General features: G+C 49.8%; 1 protein-coding gene across 3 annotated transcripts; it reads right to left on the bottom strand.

Annotated features, from left to right (window-relative positions):
- Positions 1 to 1,757: 1,757 nt before the first annotated feature.
- Positions 1,758 to 27,132, bottom strand: ASCC2 (activating signal cointegrator 1 complex subunit 2). 3 transcript variants are annotated; one of them, XM_082293569.1, is made up of 20 exons: positions 27,098 to 27,128; positions 26,867 to 26,984; positions 23,853 to 23,948; positions 22,162 to 22,320; positions 21,652 to 21,822; positions 19,612 to 19,741; positions 17,675 to 17,742; positions 17,123 to 17,233; positions 16,112 to 16,224; positions 14,991 to 15,065; positions 14,348 to 14,455; positions 13,219 to 13,287; positions 12,524 to 12,598; positions 11,926 to 12,103; positions 11,148 to 11,362; positions 9,495 to 9,614; positions 5,538 to 5,759; positions 3,889 to 3,997; positions 3,329 to 3,405; positions 1,758 to 2,609 (listed from the first exon to the last, which is right to left on the bottom strand). In XM_082293569.1, the coding sequence occupies exons 3-20, from the start codon at positions 23,931 to 23,933 to the stop codon at positions 2,441 to 2,443; spliced, it is 2,250 nt and encodes a 749-aa protein (XP_082149695.1). In that variant the 5' UTR covers positions 23,934 to 23,948; positions 26,867 to 26,984; positions 27,098 to 27,128; the 3' UTR covers positions 1,758 to 2,440. The 3 variants fall into 3 exon arrangements, with proteins under 3 accessions (XP_082149695.1, XP_082149693.1, XP_082149694.1); XM_082293567.1 differs by having other exon boundaries at positions 26,901 to 27,132; XM_082293568.1 differs by lacking the exons at positions 26,867 to 26,984; positions 27,098 to 27,128 and adding an exon at positions 26,347 to 26,834.
- Positions 27,133 to 27,467: the final 335 nt, after the last annotated feature.

Below are 27,467 nucleotides of genomic sequence, written 5' to 3'. Positions count from 1 at the left end.
CCTCCTCCTCTGGGAGGTGGAGCATCCTTAAAAGCCCTGATCCTTAGTTCTAAGGCACTGTCAGGAACCACGATGCCTTAACATGGATTTGAAAGCACTTAGCTGTGGTTCAGTGACAACCCTTGGCTTCTGCCTGGGAAGGGTGAGAAGCTGTCTGCTTCTTCTGGTCTGTCCACAGGAAAGGGGCTTAAAATCATTCCCAGCACCTTTTGTAGCTCAGATCTGATGGAGGTTCCTGGCCTGGCCCCTTTCAGAGCTGCCCTAACAGGGAGGAACGTGCTCTGCACTTTGAGCAGGCTGGGTGTGCCCAGCTCTGCTGGGCTGAGAATGGGGACCAGGTGTAACTTTCAGAGAGGAGGTGGATCCCTTTCCTAATTATTCCTGTGCCTTCTGCCTCCTCACATGGCTTGAGGAGCAGAAGTGATGTCAGGTTTGTGTGGCACACACCTGCCTCCATCCCACCTGACCCAAGGGAAGGTGCTGGAAAGGGAGAGGGAGCACTCGGTGCCCCCCAGCAGCTGGCTCAGAGGAGTCATGGAATGGTTTGGATGGGAAGGGACTTTTAAGATCGTCCAGTTCCTCCCCCCTGAACCGTCTCTTGCCCTGAGCAGAGTCATTCCCCTCTCCCTGAAGAGCCCAGCCCTGCCTGACCCTGTCAAACACTTCTTTCTACACGGGAAGGGAACTCTGGGCACTGCCTGGAGTAATGACTCAGTTAATTCCTCAGCTCTCAGGTGGCTGTAGGGAGATCTGGCTGAGTGACTCCTCTTCCCACTTTCCCAGCCCAGCAGCCCCATCTCTCCCTCCTCACTCCTTTTTCAGTAACAGGAGGGATTTCAGCAATGGCTGAGGCAGAGCCCATTAGAGCCAGCGCTCACAGCAGCTTTGTTGGGTTTGCAAACGAGTGCCAGGGGGGTAAAGCATTTACTCTGAGAACAAAACGAGCACTTAAACACTTATGCTTGTGTTTTTGGAGCCAAACCCAACTCCAGCTGTCCCAGTCCCAGCTGGGCTTTACGGAGATGGTTAAGAGGAAGGTGTAAGCTTTCCTGGGACAATCCCATCTGAGTGAGTGCCAGCTCCCTGTGCTCTGCTGCTGTTCCACATCAGGCTGAGCAGCTCAGAGGGAGTTGCAGGCTCTGAGCAGCAAGAACCAAAGCTGAATACAGGATGAGGGGACAGCACTGCAGTGGGCAGCAGGGAGGAGCTGCAGGAGAGCAGCCTTATCCCAGCAGGGGATTTCCCTGGATACAGCATTTAGGGATACTGGTAAATGTAATTCCTTTTTCTGTGTCTGTCGTTGGGAGGTTTGGGCAGCACTGATAGGCAAAGAAAAATCTCCTCCTTGGAGCACTCAGGACTTCCCCTCATTTCGTGGCAGTGGCTGTTGCTGCATTTCTGCTTCTCTGCAAACAGCCCCACAGCAGCTCCAGTCACATCCCTGCCCTCTGCACACCACCAGGCACCAAAGTACAAGCCTGTGGACTTTACCAGCACCCCACTGCTCCTACAGTACTGGGACTGCCCTGGAGCACAACCCACTGCCGATTTTCTCACTGTGGGGGTGACAGCCACAGGCACTGCTGCAGTGCTAGAAAACACAGTGTGGTGGGGAGATGGCACTCAGGGCACATTAACCAGTAAATTAACCAAGCATAGCCTAATTGGATACACCAGGGAAGTTTGTCAATACTGACTGTAAGAGCCTAAAAAACCAACTAAAACATCTACATCTTTTATTTGTACCTTCTGTTTTCACAGGCCTCACTCAAGGGACAGAAATCCGTAAGGTCTTACTCACCTGAACCCCTGTGGGTCTGTCAGCAGTGGGAATAGCCTGAGCCTTTCCCTGCCAGCATGGAGCTGTGTCAGGAGGTTTAGGTGGACATCAGGGAAAGGTTCTTCCCCCAGAGGCTGCTGGGCACTGCCCAGGCTCCCCAGGGAATGGGCACGGCCCCGAGGCTGCCAGAACTCCAGGAGCGTTTGGGCAGCGCTGCCAGGGATGCCCAGGGTGGGGTTGTTGGGGTGTCTGGGCAGGGCCAGGAGCTGGGCTGGGTGATCCCTGTGGGTCCCTTCCAGCTTGGGACCATCTATAACTCAAGTTCAGGATAAGGCATTTCCATGGAAGCCGTGCTCTCAGAGCTGCTCACTCCAGGGTGGGCAGGGAGGGCGCAAGGAACCAGTATGAAAATAAAACTCTGTGAACTATAAATAGTACAAAAGGGCAGGAATGGCTGCTGCAGCCTGTCCCATGTATTGGGTGCAGCCACTGGCACACACAGTCAGGGCAGCACTCCCACAGGGAGTGCAGATCCGTGTGAGCTGAGGTGCCGGGTATTGCACACAACATCCATCCCCTGAGCAAAGGGAATGCTGAGGAAACAGAGCCTCCTCCTGGGCAGGGGCCTGGGGATGGTGCAGCCCCTGCCCCGGGAGCTGCTCAGGAAGGGATCATGCCCTTGCTGCGCTTCCTGTCGGCCATGGCCCGGCGGTTGTGGTTGGCTCTTGTGCTTTTGTTTGCTTCCTTCTTCCTCCGCTCCTGCACCGTCTCCCGGTTCTGCCCGTGGCCCTTGGCATTCCCAACAACGGCAGAGCTGTCGTGCTTGTGCCTGAGGGACACAAAAAAAGGACATCACACTGCACTCCTGGGGACAAAATCCCAGATCCCCACAAACACCAGCGGGTGAGGGGTTCAGCCCTTGGGCCTCGGCTCATCCCAGGGCTCCCACAGCAGCCCAGGAGCAGCATCAGCCACACCATGACTGTGTCCTTCCACACCTTGAGCCCATCCGCTGCAAACAGCTACCAAACTGTCCCAAAATCCCTGTGGGAGCTGTTGGAGATCTGGAAATTGTGCTCTCCAAGATCCTGTCTGCTGCTTGGAGTGACAGGACAAGGGGGAATGGCTTTGAAAAAAGGGGAGATTTAGATTGGGTATTGGGAAGGAATTGTTCCCTGGGAGGGTGGGGAGGCCCTGGCACAGGGTGCCCAGAGCAGCTGTGGCTGCCCCTGGATCCCTGGCAGTGCCCAAGGCCAGGCTGGATGGGCCTTGGAGCAGCCTGGGACAGTGGAAGGTGTCCCTGCCCATGGCAGGGGGTGGAACAAGATGGTCATCAAGGTCCCTTCCCACCCAAACCACTCCATGATTCCATGACATTCCTATTCAACGGGATAAAAGAACCAGCAGTGAAGGGTGGGTGAAGAAGTTCACCCCACTGTGGCAGGACCCTGAAACATGGGAATGTCAAGGAGCAGGAACACCCTCAACAATTCCAGTCAGCAGCAAAACAGCTGCCAGCTGCAGAGCCAGAGGGAGATCCTCGCTTACCCCTTCCTGGCAAGGAATGCCTGGCGCCTGGCTTCTGCCCTCTCCCTCAGGACAGCTGGGTCCTGCACAAAGTGGTCCTGCAAGGAAGCAAGGGAACAGGTCAGGAAACTCATCAGCACCATGCAGAAGCCTGGAGAGGAGGGGATTCTGTTGGGAACAGAGTCAATTCCTGGTTCATTACCTCTGGACCAGCAGGATTGGTGTCAGGGACTCTAAACACAACACCCAGCACAAAACCTGCCTGAAAACCTTCCTCCACTGTGGCTACTCCCAGCACTTCCATGGAAACAGAGTGCTCTGCTGGCACTGTCTGTCTCTGGGATAAAGCAGATTAAAGCTCCCCACAGATGAAGTGTCACTGCTCCAGCACAGTTAGGCCAGGAGGCAGTGGAGAGCTGTCCCTGGGGACACTCACAGCCCAGCAGCCACTGAACAGCAGCTCAGTCCCTGCTGCTGCTCAAAGATTCCCTCTCTGAAACGGGAAATCTGCTCCACATCACCTGCAGGTGAAGCAGGGAAGAAATATGGTAAATCTTAATGCAACTCCAGCTAAATGTCACCTTTGTTCTTTCCTTTTCAGCTTCCTCCTCCTCCTCTTCATCCTCTTCCTCTGTCTCCTGTCCTCCTTCCTGTCCTTTGGGTCTCAGGACCTGAGGAATTGTGAATGGCCTGGGAATTAAGACAAAAAAAGTTAGAAAAGAAAAGAGCACAGCCTCAAACATTTCTCTGAAGAGCATATCCTTTTTGGTTGGCATTATGTCTTTAAAAATGAGAATCTGCACATTTCATGGACTTTATTTTCCTGAAGAAAAAACCAGGAGATCCAGGAGTTAATACCACATTCCTATGGGCAATTGGCAAACACATGCTCTTCACTGGGGAATGTTCACTATGAAGTTGTCTCTGAAATTAATGATGATAATAATAGTTAAAAAAACCCCTGAAACCTCACAAGGAATTTCTCCACAGAAGCAACTGCTTCCTTTGGGAAATGGGCATCCAGACACAGCCACAAGGCAATATTAAGGAGCATCCTTTGGACAGAAACATTAATGCTCAGCCAGTGCTGGGCTCCAAAGCCTCTGACTGGTCAGGGCTATCCACGGAGCCCCAGTTCCATTGCTGTGCCCCAGTTTCCTGCAGGGGGAAATCCCTGGAGAAATTCATCAGGCTTTATGAATCACCCTGGACACGCAGGGTGAAGGGCCTGGGGATGGAGGCAGAATTTACCACATGCCTATAACTCTTCTTTAACATAAATATGTGTCTGTGTTTAAATTCCATTGGAATTCAGACCATTCCACTGCCATGGAATGTAAAACCAGAAAAGCCTTTGCTATTTCAAACCAACAGATCCAGTTTTCAGCAGTGACATCCACTAATTGTTTCTAGGGGCAGTGAGACCTGAGAGAGGGGAAAATACTGTGTGCCACAGTCTTACAGGCAAAACACAGAAAGGATTTAGAGGATTTAGATTGAAGCTTCTCAGTGCTTTGGGGGGAGGGGGGTTGGGAAGGGACAAAAGAACCTCAAAGCTCCAATTTGGTTTGAGGTTAGGAATGGTGACATCTTCATAACACACCAGAATTCAAAAGGCCACTTTCAGAAATGTTAAAGCAGCTTTTAAACCACATGTTTTCTAAAATAAATATTCTCCAGCCTCCATCCCCACTAACCCTTTGCTTCCCAAAAGCTCATTGTGTGCAGCTGTCAGTCATGGTGCAGAGTGCTGTGCAGCCCATCAAGGACTCAATTCCAGCTGTCAGCACTCAGAGGGGATCGGCAGGGAAAAGTCTGGTTGTAAAATTTCCCAAATGTTGAAGTTTTCCTTTGCTAACCAGCCATTTTAGGCTGCCCAGCTCCACTGATTTGCCAAGCCATTTGTCCCTGCTGCAGGGTAGTTTCTCTAAGGAGAAGCACTGCTAAATACAAGTTGGAACACACTGGGAAATTTCCCCCTTGGATTTGCTGATTAATTGAGGCAATGGCCGAGTGGAAGCTGGAGAACATCCTGGGCACGTGCCATGGCAACATTCCCTACCCAAGGGAGGGAGACCCAAACCTCCCTCCTTGCACACCGCAGTGAAATCAGAGAAAGGGGTGCTTTGAAGCTCTCGTGGAAGAACAGAATCCAAAGCAGCGTTTGTGGGAGGCAGAGAATTCCGCGGTGATTCTCCCGAAGCTCCCTCCCCCTCCCCTCAGCATTCACCTCCTGGAGATGAGCTCGTCATCCGAGTCAGCATCGTTAGCGCCCACTTGGTTCCCGTCGTAGGTGTCGTCGTACTCGTCCTCGTAGTCCTCGTAGGGCTGGGCTGCTCCCGGCTCCAGCGGCAGCTCCTCCACCACCACGCTGTACTGGCTGTAGCGCTCCCGCTGCTCCGTCACCAGCCGCTTGTCATTCACCAAGCTCCGGGTCGTGTCCTTCTCCCTCCTGCCCGGGAAGGGGGGGGGAAAGGCAGAGGGTCAAAAACCTTCCCTAGAAGCTGCTTTTGCCCCTGTCAGTCAGTGGAAAGTGAAGCGATGCAAATCTCATCCCTGATTGCACACGGACTCCTCACCCCACCTACTGCCCCGCTGGTTTATAGGATCATGGAATGGTTTGGGTTGGAAGGGACCTTAAAGCTCATCCAGTTCCACCCTCACACCTCCCACTGTCCCAGGCTGCTCCAAGCCCTGTCCAACCTGGCCTTGGACACTGCCAGGGCATCCACAGCTGCTCTGGGCACCCTGTGCCAGGGCCTCCCCACCCTCCCAGGGAACAATTCCTTCCCAATATCCCATCCAGCCCTGCCCTCTGGCAGTGGGAAGCCATTCCCTCTTGTCCTGGCACTCCAAGCCCGTGTAAAAGGTCATCCTGGAGCCTTCTCTTCCCCAGACTTTTCAACACCAACTCTCTCAGCTTTTCCTCACAGCAGAGCTGCTCCATCCCTCTGATCATCTTGGTGCCTCCTCTGCTCTCACTCCAGCAGCTCCAGGTCCTTCCTGTGCTGGGCCTCAGAGCTGGATGGAGTGATCCAGGGGGGGTCATTTGTACCAGGGCTGTTTGGCCACTAAAAAGGAGCAGGAATTGGAGACCACCACCATCACTTGAGACAGAGGAAGCTTTCACAGGAAGCCAAATGCAATTCCGTTCCTTGGCCAATGTGAATGGAGCACAAATGTGACGGGAAAAGGACAAATTTAGATGGGGAGAGCCAAGAAATAACCAGTGCAGCAGGTGAGGATGCAAATAAACACAAGCACCAAGGCAAAGAACAAAACAGTAGAGAGTGATTGTGATTCAACCTCTCAGAGCACTGCAGGGGCTTGTTTTTTAAATTCAGAAGGAAGGTAAATTATAGTCATTTTAAAGAAGGGAAGACCAAGAAACAGAGGGATTAAAAAGGAGCTGCTGAGTGTCTCAAGCTGCACAAGCATAAGCTCTGAAGTCCCATTTTCCAGACCAGCCAAGTACATATTTACAGCAAAGCATCAGGGGATTCCACTGTCCAGCAATTCCCAGGACAACCTGCAGCCCCCAGAGTCCGGGAGGACCCAGCATCCATGGATATTATCAGAGAAAGGACCTGTCCAAGGCAGTGGCAGCGACTCAGGAAGGAGATGTGATCCAGCAGCCCGATTTTCACTGGGAATCTCAAAACAAAGGAAGTTTACAGCTGGAGGTGGTTCCCTCTCTCCCATGACTCACTGCCTGCATTCAAGCTGCTCAATGCCCTCCCAAGCACGTGGTGAGTTCACCCATCCCGGGATCCCTGGGATAACACCTTCTGTGGGAATTCAGCTGAGGCTGAACCAAGCACTTGGTAATTGCTTCCTGTCGAGCTGGTCTGATGACTGCAGAGGAGCTGCATGAGATGGTCTGGGCACCAATCCCAGGAAAAACAGTGGGATAGCTCCTCTAGTCCCATGGAGCTCAGGACATGCTCTGGCTTCAGGAGACAGATTCAGCTGACAGTGAGGGCTGGACAGGCACAGACAAATGTCATCACTTTTCAGGATCAGCAGAGTCTGTGGTAGCACAATCACTTCCTCATGTTTGATTCCCTCCTCATCCTGGCTGGATTTGTCTTTCTCCAGGACAGTCCCTGCCCCAAACTGCTGATGCTGAGAGTGGCCAGAACAACCTGCTCTGGTTCTTTAGGCACTATGGTGACACCAGGCTTAGCAACAGCACCCTGAACACAAGAGAATTTGGTGAGCAAAAGGTATTTAGAAGGTGAGAAAATATTAAATATTTGATACAATTCAAATCCAAAGCAGATCTCAGACTAAGCTTGGAGAGCCCTGTTACCCCAACACCAGGGTGAACCATCAGGCTTCTTGCTGGTGGAAAATCTTCTGAGGAAGTGACACTTTCAGCACTGAAAGGAAACTTCATATTTATGGAATGCTGAATGTTAAATCCTGGAGGCAAGTTACTGCAGCTTTTCCTTGGATTCAGTTGGATATGGTCATCTTCAGGCACTGCTGATCTCCAGGTTTTAAACTACTCAAACCACAACTAATATGTCTGGAGTCCTGCAGAGTTTTCCCAAATGCTCTGAAATGAAGGGACGCAAAGGACACCAGGAAAAGCAGCAGCAAGAGGATAATCCAAAGAGGTCACATAACTGCAGCAGGAGAGAGGAGAACTTCTCCAGGAGTGATGGTTCCACTGGACAGAAGGCACAGCTGGAGGGCAGTGCCATGGAAGCAGATCCCAGAGCCCAGCTCAGGGATGATTTACAGCTTCCAGAGCTCTCCAAGCGATCTGCAGAGGGAGCTCCGAGCAGGGTATTCCAGCCACTGGATGCTCTGTGCTGGACTTGGTGCTCTCTGGCCTTGACCAGCTGCTGCAGCAAGGCTCTGGGAACCAGTGATAACCCAGCACATCTGTGCAAGGCTCTGGGAACCAGGGATAACCCTGCACATCTGTACAAAGCTTTGGAAATCAGGGATAACCCAGCACGCCTGTGCAAGGCTCTGGGAATCAGGGATAACCAGCAAGGCTCTGGGAACCAGGGATAACCCAGCACATCTGTACAATGCACCTGTCTCACAGAGCAAGGCACCACCATGAGGAGAAAGGTTCTGTCTGTGAATTCTCAGCTGTGGACACAACAAAAGTCATTGCCTTGGCCAGAGAGAAAAGAAATTCCTTTCTTGCCCAGCCAAGACAGGATCAGCACCATGGCACTGCTCTGAGGAGCTGGGCCACTGGACTTGGGGACAAAAGTGGTTTTCTCCTAGAGTTTGATGCAACTTTGCAATCAAAACCTTCACTGGGAGCTCTTAGGTCACGTGGCTCCAGCTCCAGACAGACTTTTAGTTATCTGCTGTGTAAATAGATCCCAACACTAAGATCACACTTGGCTGGTTAGAGGAGGTGTTTGAAGTCCAGTGGAAGGTGTCCCTGCCCATGACAGGGGGTGGAACGAGATGAGCTTTAAGGTTCCTTCCAACCCAAACCATTCCATGATGCTGTGATCTGTTTTAAAAGAATCTGGAACAAGGGAACCACATTATAGAGTTGACATCAGTGGGAGCCAACACCACACACCCAACCAGGCAGAAAGCAAAGTGAAAGCTGGTGGGGTTTTGTAGAAATCTCTGCTCACGGCAGGAGGATCCCTGCTCATTGCAGGGAGATTGCCTAAATGACCTTTAAAGGTCCCTTCCAACCCAAACTACTCCACGAGTCCAAGTGCCCTTCTGCAGGAAGCTTTACAGCAGCAGGAACAATGAAGTAGTCTAAGGCACTGAATGTTATCAGATGTTGAAGTAGATGGATATTGAATCTTCCCTTGGCTCTAAACCAAATCATTATTTATTCTCAGCTCTGAGTCACAATCCCATGCTCAGGGATGGTGCTTTTCAAGGTTTGTTGTTCAGTGCGAGTTTAACATTAAGCCCAAGGAGCAAGAGCCTGACATTACAAATGAGCTTGGCAGAGCAATCTCCAGCAGCAGACACAGGAAAGCCAATTAGGAAAAACACTAAGCAAAACCAACCCACTCATCATATTTCATTTTACTTTCCCAGACAAACAGGTGGGAAACATTTTTGATAAGCCTTCCCCCCTGCCAAAACACTCCTGCAGGAGGTTTGTACGAGAGATAAATGTGCAGGTTCCCAGGTGTTTGTTCCTCCTGACAGGCAGAGTTAATGACTGGGTGCCAACACTCACCTCTTGCCTTTCTGGATCCGAGACACATCCACTGCATCCCTACTGAAAACATCAAACTCATCATTCTGGAAAACGTTATAGCGAGAGCTGACCAGAGGGGTAGGGTCTGGCTTCAGCTGTCTGTTAAAAAACAACAAGGAGAGAGAATAAAAACAAAACTGAAGTGAGGAAGACAAATCCTGTCCCTTTCCTAAGCCCTTGGTTTCTCCTTTGTCAGTCCCAAAGCAATCCTGAGCACGCCAAGAGGTGCTGGCTGGGTCACAGGGCACAACCCCTTCGCTTCACAGCCATGCTCTGGCACGAGCACGGCACTGCACTTCCCAAAGCTTGGATTTGAGGGGAAGCTAAAGCAACCCACAGAAAGCCATGAGAAAATTCTTCTGTTCATTTCAGAGTCTATCAAACCATGCAGCACAACAGAATATTCAACAGACTGCCTGGTCTCAACACAGTGACTCAGGGAAGACAAACACTAAGTGTGATGAATTACACGCTGGAAAAAATTCCAATAATTTGTTGCTGCTGATTTCAAGATATTTATCTCCCTTGTTAAATCTTTCTCAGGGTGCCAGGTTTATGTTTGTTCAACTTATAAGTCAAAAGACTGTACTTCTGACATTCATTTTGGTGGTGCAGGCAGCTCAGCTGGGCAGCTGCAAATGCTGCTGTGCTCCCCTATAAATCAGCAGGGGTCAGAATTCGACATTTCCTATCGAACCAGCAGCTTTGTTTCAAGATGCAAAAGGCTGGGAAAAAAAACCAAAACAGCTCTATCTTGGGGAACTGCTGGCTTTGCAGAAAAAACAATCCTTCCTAAAGCCCATCCTGCACCAGTTGTGCCAAAGTCAGCAGATCTGACTGCGGGAACACAAAGATTGTTGCAAAACTAAGATCTTTTACATCATTTTTCCGATAAAGATGCTTTCCTGTAATGCAACAGTGAGACAGCCTGCCCATAACTCCATGAAATGTGAACAAACAGCACATTCACATCCTGATGCTCTGTCAGGAACTGCTGGTGCAGCACAAACACACACTCACAGCTGCAGGCAAACTCCAACAACTCAATCCCACCACCAGCCATAAACCCTCCATCCCTTGTCCAACCCAGGGAAGCAGGACAAACCTGGCAAGTTTGTCAGAAGGAACATAAAAATGGAGCTGAATTGACAGTTCCAACCTCTCTCTAGCCTAACTTCACTCACAAAACAGCAGCCTGTTAAATAACCATATTTGACCCTGTGGGTTGAATTCCAGCTGAATTGGTGCCTCTGAAGATGCCCTTTTCTGCAGGACAGCTGGGATTTTCACACCTGTGACACCAAACAGCAGCAAAATAACTTTTGAAGGCAACATATTCTATTACCCAGCATTCTGTTCTATTCCAATTCTATTTGAGCATTTCACGTACAAGTGGTTTTGTCCCCTGTCACAAAACACAACCCAGCACCTGCTCTACTCCAACACTGAACAGGGAAGGTCCCACTCCTATGCAGGGACACGATCAGGGCAGAAAACTGGTGACAGATGACAATGAGAAGCTCTCACTGCAATTCTCTACCCCAAAAATGCAAATTCTTAGAGCTCTACAAGTGTTGAGGCTTCAGTGAGAACAATTAAGTGAGGCAGAAACAACCAGACGTTGTCCCACACCTTTGCATCCTTCGGTCCAGCTTATCCAGGTATGGCACCAGCTTATCTTCCAGGATGTTGTTGATCACTTGCTCTGTGTCATATCCATACTCTTCCAGGCAGGCCAGGATGAATCCCTCACCAAGGTCTGGCAGCAGATCCTTCACTTGGGAGATCAGTGAGTCCAGCTCCACGCCAGACACGCGGGCGACGGGCGCGGCCGCAGCGCCGGCACACTGCGAACACCAAACACAACTGGTGGGTACTGGGGAGGGACAGAGCTGAGGGCAGGCAGTGTGCACAGAAATACAGGAGAAAGCAGCACTCTGGGTTGTCAGAGTTTAAACATAGAAGTCCAAGAGTGGAGCCAAAAGAGAAACCAGCTGTTTAAACTACACAAGGTTTCCGACACAGATTTGGGCACACAGCTACTTTTGCCAGTCCCCGAGGCAGCAAGGACACCCTGGAGAATCCCTTCCTCAAATAATAGGCGAGCTCTGCATTTCAAAAATATGCACATGAACTGCAGGGATGAAGCAGAGTATTTGAATAATCCCCAGCAAGGGAAAACCCAAGCTATGGGAGTTGGAAGCAATTTGCTCAGAGATTACTCAGGATTCCGGTGTAGCTTCAGTTCTCATTTCCCAAGGCTGCATGGAGATCCAGCAAAGGTCAGAAATGACACCAAATCTCATGTTGTCCCCAAAACTGAGCAAATCAAGCCTGTCCTCACAGATAATAGAAGGCCTGGAAGAGCAGAGCCCCCAGGAAGAGCAGAGCACCACAGAGCTGTACCCACCTCATCCTCCAGGGCACACGCAGCCCCCCGATCCTCTCCGTCCTCAGGGGTGCTCTCCACTATCACTGAAGCTCCATTGGATGCTGCTGGATCTTTACCAGCTTGTCCTTTTTTCCTGTCTACCCCTTCCCAGGCACTTTCCACTGCTTGGAGGATATAAGCTGTCCTGGTCTCGTCTCTAAGAGCATGGCATTAAGGACATTCCTGGATGCACCTGTTCAGGGATCACCCAACTATGGGATTGTCAGCGACTTCCAAACTTGTGCCTACACCAACACTCACAGAACCATGGAATGGTTTGGGTGGGAAGGGACCTTAAAGCTCATCTCATCCCACCCCCCCGCCATGGGCAAGGACACCTTCCATTAAACCAGGTTGCTCCAAGCCCTGTCCAGCCTGGCCTTGGACACTGCCAGGGATGGGGCAGCCACAGCTTCTCTGGGCAACAACTCCCCCATCTCCCTTCTTTTCTGTTAAGGGAAAACTTTCCAGTACTCCTTGCCAGTCATGCAGCTTGACCAGAGGCAGAAGAGTCACTGGTGTGAAGGAATCCAAGAGCAGCTTGGTGTGCAGAGCCCAAGGTGGGAGCAAAGGATACAGTGCAGAGGATGCCTGCTGGAGCAGGCTCACATCATCCTCAACTGGGAACAGCTCGTCGTAGTCACGGAGAAATCTGAAAACACAGGAGCAAGTTTAATCAGTTGAGCTCAATTAATTACCACTGTTGTGCCTCTCTGACTGCCTCAGTGCTCAGGTAGGAACAGAGAACCTCTCACCCAATGCTGGATTCCAGCCATGCCTGATTTTGGTCCCACTACACCACAGCAACACTCCTCAGGTGTGAGGGCTGGAACCCAGTGCTGCATTACAGGGAAAATCTGCTTTACCACATGAACGTGCTCAGAACGCCAGCATGGGCAGGAGGACAAGATGGAATTCCCAGTTCTGCCACTTCCTTTGCATCTCCAGCATGAGTGTTTAATATTTTTCTGGTCTGGTCAGCCCAGCTGGAAAGCACAGATCAGTCATAACAGGCTAACTTGTCAAGGGAGCTAATGGCTAAATTGCTCTTCTCTTCTTTGAGGAGCTGGATTAAAGGGAGTGAAGAACAGCATTTCTCAGTGCCAGGGTCTGTGCTGCAGGCTGAAATCCTCTCCCTGCACTTCTCCCAACTACTTACAACGATTTCTGACTCCCAAATGCCTCGTAATGCTGCCTCAGGCAATTCTGCTGTGAAGAATGGCAGAGGAAGGAGCCAAGACCCCCCTCAGGCCTCTTGCCAGTCAGACTCACCTCCTTTCCTGAAGCACCGAGGTGAAGATCTGCAGAAATTCCTCAATAAATGGCTGAATATTCTCACAGCTGCAGGAAACACAGCAGAGTGAACACTCAGAGATAAGCCTGCCCACTTCTGCCCCACCAGTCAAACGACTCACATTAACACACCAAGGGAAAGCCCCATTTGAAAATAGATTTCAGGCCACTTTTTGGCTTTCACAGGAGCAAAGAGTCAAATGGAAACAAGTGGTTTTTAAGGCTTCAGCAAAGACTCCAGCAGTCAGATCTAAAGCTGTATCACACTCAGAATTACAAGTCTTTAGAGAGACTTTACAAATAGTTTGACGCTTCAGACTTGCAAAAAAGGACGTGTAGAGCTTTTGTAACTGTGCCTTTATGATGTCTTGGGATTACACCTGTGAACCTTCCAGAAAGTTTGTGCTCACCTGTACAAGAACACCTGCCAAGCAAACTCCCATTGCAGCCTCAGTGCCCAAACCCCTGGATGCTGAGGAGACTCCAAACCTCTCTCCAAGGCACCTTTAGGTGGGAAGGGACCTTAAGACAATCCAGTGCCACCCCCTGCCATGGGCAGGGACACCTCCCACTGTCCCAGGCTGCTCCAAGCCCCAATGTCCAGCCTGGCCTTGGGCACTGCCAGAGATGCCCAGCTCTGCTGGGGACCCTGTGCCAGGGCTTCACCCACCCTCCCAGGGAACAATTCCTTCCCAGTATCCCATCTAACCCTGCCCTCTGTCTGTGGGAAGCCATTCCCCCTTGTTCTATCACTCCAAGCCCTTGTAAACAGTCTCTCTCCATCTGTCTTGTTGGGCCCTTCAGGTCCTGGAAGGTCACAATTAAGTCTCAAGGTGTTACACATGATGGAAGTTTGCATGAACCACACGCTGTGGTCAGAAAGCTCGTTGGACCACAGCTCACTGCAGAGATTCTGGACCAAACAGCTCCATCTGGAACATTCCTGATACACAGGACAACAGAATTTGACCTTAGCCAAGTCTTTGGCTACAATCCCAACACAAAAAGCAGTTTCTGTTCGTTTTCTCCTGTAAATTTGTAAATGAGAAAATTTCTCCCACACAGCAATCACGTAACTGGCGAGTAGCACAGAGCCAAGTGCCAATACCTGCTCTCTAGGATGGGCTGCAGACACACTTGGTTTATTAGGGTGTGAAAGACTTCTATCATCTTCTTTCTGGAGTGTGAAATCCTCCTCCACAAATCAGCGAAAACACTTCAGAGAGAGCAAAAGACACTGTTGGTGTCAGCACAAGAATCTGTAACACACCTTTTATGCCAGAGTTAACCCTCTAGAAAAGGAATTTCCTTAGCAGAATAACTTCCTTGCTGCAAAGACCAGATATTAGACTCATTTCATGGTCATTAAAGAAAATCCATGCTCCAAATAAAGCTGGTTTCAACCCCAATTGTCCTGGCAGCTCCACACACGCGACCCCCACTGTAGCAGCACAGCCTGTGCCTTACAGCGAGACTGAGCTTCACAGAGATATCATTCATGTTCTCACACTTTGTTACAATTTGAATGCACCTCCCATCAAATTCCTTCTTGCACAGCACTAAAAATGATTAGTCACCCCACTGCCCAGGAAAATTTGGAATTACAGAAGTCATCTCTTCAGAGCTCTTTGAAGCAGCACAAAAAAAGCCAGGCTCTGCAGGGATGGGTAAAGCAGCATGAAGTGAATTTTTAACTAAGCCCTGGGAAATCTCACTGAAAATCCGAGGCAAGCCTTTGCAGGAATTCTCACCTGTTATCTTCATAATGCCTCTTCTTGACTGCAGATTCCAGCTCAGGAATTGCCAGTTCATAAAATGAAGCTAATCTGTACAAAGGGGGAACAAACCTGTACCTGTCAGCTGAGGCTCCAAAAATCATTTGCTAAAAGGCAGAACAAATGTCTGATTTCATTAAACCCTCCTCACCAGCAGTACTCATGAGCATCACCTCATTTTGGTATTTTCCCCCCAGAACACAAGCAAACACACCACAGACGAAGAGCAGCACTCTAAGGAAATCACAGAGAGGTCTTTGAAGAGGTAGGAAAGAAATGCATTTCAAAAGCATCCTGGTGCTGATCAGAACCGTCTGCCCAACCCAGAAACAGCCCCAACACAGATCTGCAGCCTGCAAAGAGCCAACAGACTCACAGAATCACAGAATCCTTCAGGTTGGAAAGGCCCCCTGAGAACATCGAGTCCAACCATTCCCCAGCACTGCCAGGGCCACCACTGACCCTGTCCCCCAGTGCCACATCCACGGGGCTGTTAAATCCCCCCAGGGATGGGGACTCCAGCACTGCCCTGGGCAGCTGTGCCAGGGCTGGACAGCCCTGCCCATGAAGAAATGTTCCCAATATCCAACCTGAACCTCCCCTGGTGCAGCTTGAGGCTGTTTCCTCTCATGCCTTGTCACCCTTTCCCAGACACAAAGCTTTTGCCAAACCCCACTGATATTCTCTAGCATAAAACTTGGGCATAACATCAAAGACATTTGTTTTCAGACCTTGAAGAACTATTTCTCTGAAATACTTTCTGCTTCCCTTGCTTTGGGTCCTACAGCAGGAAACTCTTTTTGTCCATAACTCATCCCTCTCCACCCTTCCCAGAGCACACCAAGCATGGTTCAGCTGATTTTTGAAATTGTCATGGATGCCTGGCCCTAGGATCACTCCTAGATAATGACATACATAGAACAGAAAATCTACACATCCCTATATCCATGTATTTATTATGCTTCATTCCTGTCAGAGAGAACCCAGCAGCCTCTGCATGAAATCTGTCTCCTCATTTAACAATGGGACAGGACACAGCAGCACATTCAGTATTTTTACATGGCCAGGACAAGCTCTGTTTGCACTCCAAGACATACCTGTAACAAAACTCGTGTTTTTGGAAGGTCTGGCAAGCCAAGGGAAAGACATCAAGAAAGGCCCAGAGAGTTGTGCAGGTGTCACATAAATACAGCACAATGTCCTTCAGCTCCTGAAAGGGAAAGAGCCGCTACTGAGGGAAGAGCCAGGCAAGTTTTCCCAGGAACACAGTGTAACTCCCCAAAAGGGACACAGAATATTGGGCCAGGCCTTCTCCTGACTGCACAGAGTCTGTATCAACCATAAACCTCTTACAGGTCTGGGGGTAGACACAACGCCTCTCCTAGAACTCCTATCCTTTAAAGATCTCTAATGCAATCCCAACTGTTTGCTTTCATTAAAGATCCTGTGAGATTATAAGAATCCTCATCAGATCCTGTTCTGGACAGTGGCTTTGCCCTCAATACACCCTCCACATATGGAATTCTTCCCCATGCAGCACTTTTCCATGAAGCACTGCATGGCAGAAACATGGGAATCAAAGGGATGTTTTCAGCAGTCTGGTCCAGTGCAAGCTGCATTTCCAAGGCAGCTGAAACAAATGGAATGACACACTAAATGATAGTTTGAACTGATAGTTTGTTTCCCCACACAAAGGGAATGACTAAGGTTTTGTAGAGGACCATGTTCACCCTCTTTGTACAGCCTCCAGCACATAAAAGCCCTCTTAATTAACTACAGTTAAATTACATTGTTGTTAAAACACTCATTTCTGAAGAAAAAACCAAAACAGCTCTTATCACTGCCAGGGTTAGGTGGAGACTTCTGTGAGATATTCTGTTACATTATTTATAAGCTGGCTAAGCAAAAAAGTTGCCAGGTTTAAAACTATCCACATTACAAAGGACATGGTTGAAATGAATCAGCTCATGGTGGGAAGGTTTTATCACCATGTCCCAGGACAAAGAGTGCAACAATGGCCCAGAACCACGAGCTGGAGGAGATTTTGGGAACAGAATGACCTTGGGTGGTCTGTTCAGTGTGCAGGAGTACAGAGAGTTCAGTCCCACCTGGAGGGGCATGTTCCCTGGAGTCACACTGACTTTCTCTTCCAGTTTCTGGGGCTCAGCAGAGGCTCCTTCAGATTGCAAACCACACTTGTGCAAAATATTGTTGAACACCTAAATCAGGAGAACAGGGCAGTGTTAACAGACAGGAGCCAGCAGAGGGACACTGCAGAGAAGGCCAGAAGCTGAAGGAAGGTGGGAGGGAAGAGTCCTCAAGTATTAATTTTAAATAAAGGTTCAAAACCTCCCTGACATACATTAACATAAACTAGGGAAAGGGAGCAAGAGCTAAGTCAGGGGAGGTTTAGGCTGGATATTAGGGAAAGTTCTGCCCCTGGAGACTGGTCAGAGCTCAAGGAGTGTTTGGACAATGAGTGGGATTTGTTGGGGTGCCTGTGCAGGGCCAGGGGTTGAACTCGATGATCCTTGTGGGTCCCTTCCAACTCAGGATATTCCATGACTTCATGAATTACATTCTGCCTGCCTACAATGCTCCCTTTCCTCTCTCCAAGCTATGGCACCTTTCCAGATGAAGTCCCAGCAGGAAAGCAGTACCTGGAGGACAGTGGGCAGAGTTTCGTCAAGGTCACTGAAGTAACTGGGCTGCTGAGTGAAGATATTTCCTGAAAAGGGGAAGGAGAGCATTTCCATCAGTTCAGATATTGATGCCAACAAGCAAATTTGCACCAGAAAATGGTACTTGTTACACTGTGCTTGTGTTATTCCTGACACCCCCCAGACACACCTACTGACTGCGTGGGACACAGCCCACCCTCACTCCTCAGCTCATGCACAGGCCCTGCTCCCAAAAAGCTGATCCATCAGCTCTCCAGTGCCACTGGAGATCCAGCAATGGGAATATGCTCACGAGAGGAGAGCAAACGAGATGCCAGATGATTCATGCTCCAGGGGCTGAATCAATGAATAATGCAAATACTATCACTGAACATCCCCAGTTCCTTTATTTGACAACTGGAGTTGACTTTTAATTACTGATAACAGTTCAGCACACACCAGGAGATGTGCAGAATATTTCTTAAAGGTAATGAGGCTTTAGTAACACCTGCTATTATATTACTAGGACTCCTTCATCTTTACAAAATACTCCACTGAGTAATGCCACACCATAAATCCTCACCAAGTAAGCACTGAGGCTCCTATTTTCTTGGGAATTCAGATGATGAAAATTAGGAGTTCTCCAGCAAGGACAGAACTCAGGTAAGAGTTATGAGACAAGTTTCAGAAAAATTTATACCCTGAGAAGAATCTCAAGTTTATGAAGTTATGAATTACACACCAGAACTGCTCATGCCATTACTGTCACGACATAATGAAATAATCAGGTGAGCAAATCCTTGGTCACCTGCATGCAGCATGATTTGTGTGGCACTCCAGAGTGTAATTCAAAGGAGGTTTTATTACTTAGGTCTTTTTTTGGAATATTTTAAGACCTAGATAATCTAAGCTTCACATCTGAAAGGGAAGTATCTATCTTGCCATGACTGCTTTCCACCTCTGAGGCTCAACAGAGGAATTTAGAGCAGAAGCTACTGAAAAAGGATAAAAAGATTAAAAATGCAAAGGTTTAGCTAAGATTTTCTGACTGCAAAGCTGTCTGCATCACATGATCTCTAACACTTCTCATGTCAGTGAACTTGGAAATGAAACAAAAATAGAAAACCAAAAAGAAAACAGAAACAAAAACCAAAGAAACAGAAAAGCTTCATCCCATGAGCTGCAGACAAAGTGGGTTAGAATTCAGGAAGAGCTCACTTAATCCAAGGCTAGATGCTCTTCCACTCAGGTGCTCAGGTGATGTTAAAGATCACAGGATTGTGAAGGGAGCACAGAATAAATAGAGAAGCTAAATCAATATGCTGCATCTTCACTCCTCAGCATCCATGGCTGGAACGCCCCTCCCTGTGTACTCACCACTAAGAGTGTGTGTACAGACACAGAAATCCAGGGATAAGCACAGCTTGAGCAAGGCTCTGAAGTGTTTGTGGTTTGCAAGCTCTGTATACATCAATGTCTGCACTGAAGTTTCAGGTTCTCCCACTTCCCAGAGCAGCGATTACCTCACACCGAATGTCTCACTCGGCTCCCAGCTCTGGGAGCAACAGCACTCCCAGCTGGACTGTGCCCCATCTCCCAACCCTCCTCCCCCTTTCCCATCTCTACCAGGATTTTACAGAGTCCCCACACTCCTCTTATAAGGGACACATTTAATTGGCACGGAAAACAACTGAGCCTGGGTTTATGTCTAACAACATGAGCCCGGCTCAGGGCAGCAAAGCAGGACACGAAGCTTTCCTTAGCACAAACAAAGTGCACACACGAAAAGAAAAGCCCAATGTGATCTAGAAATGACAGATCTTAGTTGCTACAGCAATTAATTTTCAAAGCAGTTCCACTGGTATAAACCCCACTAAGTCACTTGTCATACAAGCAAAAGCCTAAATGTAGCAAATTGTTCCTTGGCTTTTACTGACCAATCATCTTCTGGAGCAGGAGGCCATTTCCTTTCCCAAAAAGGACACAGAGATCCAGAATCTTGGGGATGTCGAACAGGAAGTTATTGTAAATAATTTTTCCAAAGACAGAGGGAGTGATAAAATGATCCTACCAAAAAAAAAAAAAATATTTGAAGGATAATCCATATCTTGCTCTGCAGCAACTCCAGCATTATAATGACACCTATAAAAACACCTCTCAAAGGTGTATTAAGGAATTTATTTCATAGAAGGCAGCAACTCTGCTTGGAAGAGCTTCTGGGGAGCCATCTATTCCCACACCCCTGTCCCTGCCACACCAGGCACCCCATTGATCCATTCACCAGGAGGTGAATTAATCTACCTAAAAGTTTAACAGAAAAATCTCCCCACAAGTCCCCAGTTCCCAGCTTGGCACCAGAACAGCTCAGCTCAGGAACAGGAATGAGTAACCAGACACAGGGACAGCCTGAGGTTCTCATACCCTGGGAGAGCTCCAGAGACCACAGAATCAGGGACGAGCAGGGAGAAACCCCAGAACTGCAGCTCTACACCCTAACTGCTGAACACTGTGCCAAAAACTCATCATACTGAATGAATTTCTTACAAAATTCTAGATGAGAAAATTCCATTGAATTTGCCTGAGAAACAGGCAGCTGAAACGTGATTTTGGATTTTTGAAAGCCCCGTTTGCCTGTGACAGCAAATGTTTTCAATCCTAGTGAAAGGCTGGGCACATTCTCCCTGCTGAAGCAAAGGGATGGGGCTCAGAGCTGGCCAGGTTCCCTTTCCAGAACTCCTGCTTACTCCTGCATGACAACAGACTATTCATTCCCTGCAAATCACTCAACTATAAAATGGTTTCAAATGCTCGCCTGCCTCTCGGAGCGGTGAGGTTTAATCAGATCCTGCAATGAAAGGCACCACAGAGGTGTCAGGTACTTCTGCTGAAGTGGTGCCAGCTGCAGGCTCCAGCATTCCTTCAACCTGCTCCTGTCCCAGTCCTCCACTCCCAGACCTTTCCCTCAAAACATCCTGAACGTGATAAGCAAGAGAATCAACACAGCCCTAACACAGCATGAACCAATGAGGAGCTCAAGGGAGTAATTGCTAAAACACAAAGGTGCCTCACTCATCCTGCCCAAAGGCCGGGTGAAAATTCCACAGCTCCAGATGGGAGCTGCACTCACACAATTAGTGCTGAGTATGTCTCTTAATTGTAGAATCCCAGAATGGTTTGGGTTGGAAGGGACCTTGATGACCATCCAGTGCCCCTCCCTGCCATGGGCAGGGACACCTCCCACTGTCCCAGGCTGCTCCAAGCCCCAGTGTCCAGCCTGGCCTTGGGCACTGCCAGGGATCCAGGGGCAGCCACAGCTGCTCTGGGCACCCTGTGCCAGGGCCTGCCCACCCTCCCAGGGAACAATTCCTTCCCAATATCCCATCCATCGCTGCCCTCTGGCACTGGGAAGCCATTCCCTGTGTCCTGTCCCTCCATGCCTTGTCCCCAGTCCCTCTCCAGTTCTGCTGAGCCCCTTTAGGCACTGGAAGGGGCTCTGAGCTCTCTCTGGAGCCTTCTCCAGGCTGAATGCCTGATGATGCCACGATAAAAGTAATTTACAGAAATTTCAGTGTGTCCAAAACTTGGGACAAGTTCAAGGAGAGGCAAGCATTAGCAGGAATTTTGTGGCACCACGTGGCCCTGAGGGAGTGAACGCTCAGGAAGTGGTGGCCTGAAGAGCCTGTCCCATGTGGCCACACAAAGGCCAACGTGCTCTCTCTCCTCATACCATGACATATCCAACCACCACACATGGATAACCTGCTACTCCTCAGGGAGGAGATCCAGGCAATCAACCAAGGAATCACTGCATAGTTCAGATACTTCAGCTCTGAGTGTTATCTCCACATGGAGAATCCAACTGATAAAATCATGAGGGAGAGGAATGTCATACAAGAAGGAAAATGATTCATTTCTCTAATTCTCTTTTTCCCTAAGTCACACAGCCTGGAGCACCTGCAAGGCATAGGAATATTTACTTTGGACTCCTTGTGGGTGGACATCCTGAGGAAAGTGAGGAAGACACTCCGATGGAGGCATTTCTGCAGCTCGTTCACCTCTGGATGGCAATCCCACAGCGCGTCAAACTTGCGAGGGGCAGAGCGCAGGTAGGAATCCAAACACTTCTGCAGGGTCTCATCAAATATCACCTGGCACGGGCAAAGACAGGAAAATGGGAAGGAGGGAATGTCACACCTCCATAGGTTGTGCTCATGAGCAGCCCAGTTAAATTTAAAGCAATCTAAAACACTCAGGCATATTGAAAGGACTCCCACATCCATCAACTACAAGCAAACTCTTAAAATCCACAGTGGAAAATCCTTACGGAAATACTTTTTTGCATTCTAAGGGGCAGTAATGGAAATCAAAATGTTTCCAGAGTGACATAATAAGCATAAACAAATCTTTATGAAAATGATGTAAAGCTCATGGCTTTTACAAGCACCTAGATATTTATGTTGTATCTCCAGATAAAAAACAATGATTACCTGGCACCAGAATTTGTCATGAGGCAAAGCCAGAAGCCAGTTCAGGTCATCTGCAATGAATTTCGCTCGCTCCAGGAATTCCTCCACCAGAGCAGGGTCTCTGATGGCAGGAGGGGGTTTGTACAGCACGAACGACCGATCTGCTTTAATTTCTGGGTGCTGCAGAAAGCCAAAATTCACCATGTTAAAACTCCAGACCAAGTGACAGGAATGCCCAGTTACCACCTGCTCACTGAATTCCAGGAAATACAAAGTTACCTTTTATTACAACTTGACATTATAGAATCACAGAATGGTTTGGGTGGGAAGGGAGCTTAAAGCTCATCCAGTGCCACCCCTGCCATGGGCAGGGATACCTCCCACTGTCCCAGGCTGCTCCAAGCCCCAGTGTCCAGCCTGGCCTTGGACACTGCCAGGGATCCAGGGGCAGCCACAGCTGCTCTGGGCACCCTGTGCCAGGGCCTGCCCACCCTCCCAGGCAACAATTCCTTCCCAATATCTAACCTAAATTTTGGTTTGAACCAACTACTCCTTGTCCTGTCACTACAGTCCTGATGACAGGAACGTTCTGTTCCCTGGTAACCTCCCATTTTCCACCCTTTCAAAGCAGTGAGTTTGTATCTTTTTTTATGAGCAACATTTTCCGACCTTGATAATTTGGCAGATGTTGCTCCTTGCTTTCTCTTAACCAAAGCCTGACAAAGCAATCCTCCCATACCTTTAAAACAAAGAGCAGGAGCTTCCTGGCATGCCTTTGAACTTTCTCTTTTTCCTCTGAACTAGTTCTTGCACAATATTCCATGAACTCAAACTGACACGACCATCAAAGACAGAAAGAAACACTTCACTACCCTTCCCAAGGGTTACTGAACAGGCTTTGCCCAAATATGTCCACCCTAAAACAAGAATTCCAATGAGCAGCAGATTTGAGCTCTGTCTCATCCCACACATGTGCTCAGGGTAAAGCTCCTCCGGAACGAGCAGCATTGACAGCCCCACTCCTGCAACACATCCAGAAGGCTCTCTCCAGGCCTTATTTCTGGGAGAAAAGGGTTTCTATGGGTTGAATTTTCTGGTTTCATCAAGCTGAAGGCACAAGGGACTGATCCCAGTGCCACAGCTCTGAGCTAAACTTGAGGCAGAGCTTTCAAAACCTCCCTGAGCATCTCTCCACTGCAGCAGAGGTTACAGACTCCAGAGAGGGAGATGTGCTGGGAAAACACAGTTTACTCCAGATGTTGAACAGAGTAAGTTTGGTTCTTGTGTTTTGGGGTTTTTTTTATGGCAGGTAAATGAAACCTCAACTGTCTGAATGCATTACAAAAACCTTCTTTAACAGCAGGCTGAACAGATTTCACAGAATCACAGAATATGCTGAGTTGGAAGGGATCCACAGGGACCATCCAGCCCAGCTCCTGGCCCTGCCCAGACACCCCAACAACCCCACCCTGGGCATCCCTGGCAGCGCTGTCCAAACGCTCCTGGAGCTCTGGCAGCCTCGGGGCCGTGCCCATTCCCTGGGGAGCCTGGGCAGTGCCCAGCACCCTCTAGGGGAAAAGCCTTTCCCTCATATCCACCTAAACCTCCCTCACACAGCTCCAGCTATTCCTGTCACATATCCCAGACCAAGCCTCACTATAAGACAATTATTTACTAAAGTCTGTTTGGCTTTCAGGAGAAACAGAGCTCACCAGTGCTGGTAAAGTTCTCAGCTTCCCTGTCTTGGGATCCCTTTCTGTCAGCTGGAGCTCATCCAGAGGCAATGCTGGCATCCTGGTGGCTTGTTCCTGTCCTCAGCAAACAAAAGCAGCACAGGATGCACTTTACAAGGTCGCTCAGGCAAAAGCAGAACAAAAGAAGCTGCAGCCCTGCTGTAACACACACACACTGGCTGGGAATGCATTTATGCCAAGCAATTTATACCCCACCAAAAAGCCAAATCCTGAGGGAACACCCAGGAGCCACCTGCACATGTCTCAGAGGAAATCTGGAATGTGGTGCTGAACTTTTATCCCTGTTCCTTACTGAAAGGCCACAGATGTCTTCCAGGACAACAAAACACATGTGGGGACACTGTTTAATATGGAAATTAGATATTTAAATCGGGTTTCTGAAAAGCTGTGCTGAACTCTGGCCTTTGCAGCCTCTTTCAACACTTTCAGTGTCTCTCCTGACAGCACAAAGTGCAGGGACAACCCAAACACAGCCTTGCCTGTGCTTTCAAAGAGTATTTTTGGTGCCTGTGTGCAGAATCTCCCAGCACTCAGCCAGACAAGGGACACAGGCTGAGCCTACAAAAGCCTTCCCTGCTCCTGCCAATTCCCATGTGCTCACAAAACCACAGCTTCATCTTGCATTTGTGGCCTCAGAAATGTTTCAATTAACTTTCTGAAATTAACTGGAAGTCAAATATTAGAGTAACTCAGTAGAAAGAATGTTATGAGCGCTGTTAAAAAAGTTCAGACTAACAAAAACCAAAAGTTGCAGGTTAACAGAGCTTTTAAATTCTTTAGGGGATTATGGGGTTTTGAGTCCTGCAAAATGGTACTAAAAGGTTATGTTCTCATTAAGAAGGTCACACATCTCCTCAGATGCACGTTTAATTGCAGTCACATTGCCTGGGCTGAAAAACAATTAAAACAAGAGCAGTGTCTCTACAGCTGAACAACTCTGACTCAGGAGTGGGGTCATGGTTTAGACAGCAAGTGAAAAAATAACATTTTTCATCCCATAAATTTGTTGCCTATGGATTTAGGCAGAAATTCTGTCATCTAACATTTTAGAGCTCAAATAAAAAAGATACAGCAGAGCAACAGCAATACCCACAGCTCAGAAAACTAAAAATAATTCTGTCTTTCCAGGGGAGTTTAAAATTTAGAATGTTGACAAGAACAACTATTATTTTATGATAAACAAGTTCTTTGGGAAAAAAAAAAAGAAACCACCAAAACCTTTCAGCAGAATAAGCCAAGCTGGCTTTCAGTTCAGTTTCATCATATATTTAATTTGGCTCTTAAAATTTCTAGAGTCATTCTGAAAACTGCACATAGAAATGCGTGTTTGTAATGCAGAAAAACATGCCAAGTGTCTCATTTCAAGCCTGGAAGGCATCAAAATCTCCAGTCCAAGTCAAAAACATCCTGTAAGAGACAGAACCCCTGCCCAAAAGCTTATTCGGCTACAGAAAAGAAAAAAGCTGAGCATGGGATAAGCTCAACAGAGAATCGTTCCTGATTCCTGACGCTCATAAGCTTTTCCCCTGGAAAGAACTTTGGTCTAAACCACAAGCCCACGATTAATCTGTCATGCCCTGTGATTTCAGGTACAGTGGAAGGGCCAAAGAACATGATGAACCAGGGAAACTTATTTTCCCAGGTTTTTCCAGGGAAACTTATTTTCCCAGTGCCAGAAACGATCCCTGCCCTGCACTTTCCACTGATGTGCACATTCCTGAGAACATCCAGGGTGAGGTGACTCTGCTGAGGATGAGGCACCCACCGCAGCACAGCTGGCACAGGGAATGCTGCAGCATGGACTCATGGAATGGTTTGTGTTGGAAGGGACCTTAAAGCTCATCCCATCCCACCCCTGCCATGGGCAGGGACACCTCCCACTGTCCCAGGCTGCTCCAAGCCCCAATGTCCAACCTGGCCTTGGGCACTGCCAGGGATCCAGGGGCAGCCCCAGCTGCTCTGGGCACCCTGTGCCAGGGCCTGCCCACCCTCCCAGGGAACAATTCCTTCCCAGTATCCCACCCAACCCTGCCCTCTGGCACTGGGAAGCCGTTCCCTGTGTCCTGTCCCTCCATGCCTTGTCCCCAGTCCCTCTCCAGCTCTCCTGGACCCCCTTTAGGCACTTTAGGAAGGGGCTCCGAGGTGTCCCTGGAACCTTCTCCTCTCCAGGTGAGCACCCCCAGCTCTGTCACCCTGGCCCTACCCCACGGCCAGACACGCTCAGTTAACCCAACACCGCCGCTTACCCCGGGCCCTGCCGCTCCCGCCGCCCCCCCGGCCACGCTCCCTGTCCGGTCCCTGTCGCACCGGGCCCTGCCCAGCTGCTGCCACGACTCCCGAGCTCCGACACAGCCGCTGCCGCTCACCCCAACCCAGCCCCGCCACAGCCGCCCGAGCCCCGGTCCCGGCACACGCGTCCCGCCGGCCCCGCACGGCACCAGAACCCCGGTACCGGCACACGCGTCCCGCCGGCCCCACGACCGAGCTTCCGTGGCCGAGCGCTGCTTCCGGCCCCGAGCGGAACTACCGGGCTGGGCGGGGCCCGGTGAGGCTCCGCCCCGGCGGCGCGACCGTCCCGGCTCCCGGTCCGGCTGTGGATCCGAGGAGCGGAACCGCGTCCGGGTCCGGGTCCGGGTCCGGGTCCGGGTCCGGGTCCGGGTTCGGGTCCGGGTCCGGGTCCGAGGGCGGGAGCCGGGCTCGGGCCGTGCTGCAGTGACCAAACGGGCAGTTTAGCCCCAAACGCCCACCCGCCGTCCGGACCGGCTGCAGCCGCGGGGCTGGGCGAAGTTACTGTGCGCGGGTTGTCTTTGGAGGGGAAGGAGCCTCCAGCTGTTCTTCCTTTGAAGGAAAACCAGCTGGTTCAATAAATGACCTTTTTGAAGGAGGCGTTTTTAACTTAGCTGCCCTGCCCCATCCAGTGCCACGGGCGGGGGGAGGCCGGGCAGGGGAAGGGGTTCTGCGGGAACAGGGACCTGTCACAGCCGGCGACCCTCACAGCCCTCTCACCGCTTCCCTCGGCTGGGACTTCTCCTTGCTCTCCAGGGAGATGTCTGTGCATTACAGTCGGACAGCGCAGGAAGAGGGCAATTCCTGTCAAGTCATACGAGCACAATCGATAATAAGAACAGGTTACATCAGTCACATTTACACCGCGCAGAAACTCCGGGAACCGGGCGCTTCCCAGCCCGCGGGGTGACACAGACACATCCAGCCGTCACTGATCTCTGCTCCGAAGGGTCTCGGCTCTCCTCCTTGACCACAGGGAACTCCTCCTAAACTTAGCCCAGAGTCCAGCTTTAGATGGCAAAGTGGCCTAAAATAGAAACCACGCCATGCGCTGTGTCATGTGGCTCGTTAGGGATGGTCTGGAACCAGTCCCACTCCCAGTGCCCTCCATGCCCGCACACTCCGGACAGCCGGGGTTCTGACTGCCCACTGTGCAGCTGGGTGTGCTGGCACTGGGGTGCCCGTGACCCCGCGGGGGGAGCGAGCAGGGGGCCGCACACCCCAAGGGCTCTCCCAGGACCAGCAGCACACCCGAGCTCTGCTCCCATCACGCAGAGCTGGGTGTTA

This window comes from Coloeus monedula (assembly GCF_965178545.1).
Source record: "Coloeus monedula genome assembly, chromosome: 18".
In the NCBI taxonomy this organism is placed as follows: Eukaryota; Metazoa; Chordata; class Aves; order Passeriformes; family Corvidae; genus Coloeus; species Coloeus monedula.
Note: the sequence above shows the minus strand (reverse complement) of the source record. Positions and strands in the feature narration are given on the sequence as shown.

Excerpts from the sequence above, each read along its gene's own strand:
- ASCC2 (XM_082293567.1), bottom strand. The coding sequence starts at position 23,933 with ATGCCAGCATTGCCTCTGGATGAGCTCCAGCTGACAGAAAGGGATCCC. Across the intron at positions 9,615-11,147 it reads CTGGACCGAAGGATGCAAAG|ACAGCTGAAGCCAGACCCTA; the intron begins GTGTGGGACAAC and ends GTTTTTTAACAG. Across the intron at positions 5,760-9,494 it reads CGGATCCAGAAAGGCAAGAG|GAGGGAGAAGGACACGACCC; the intron begins GTGAGTGTTGGC and ends CTTCCCGGGCAG.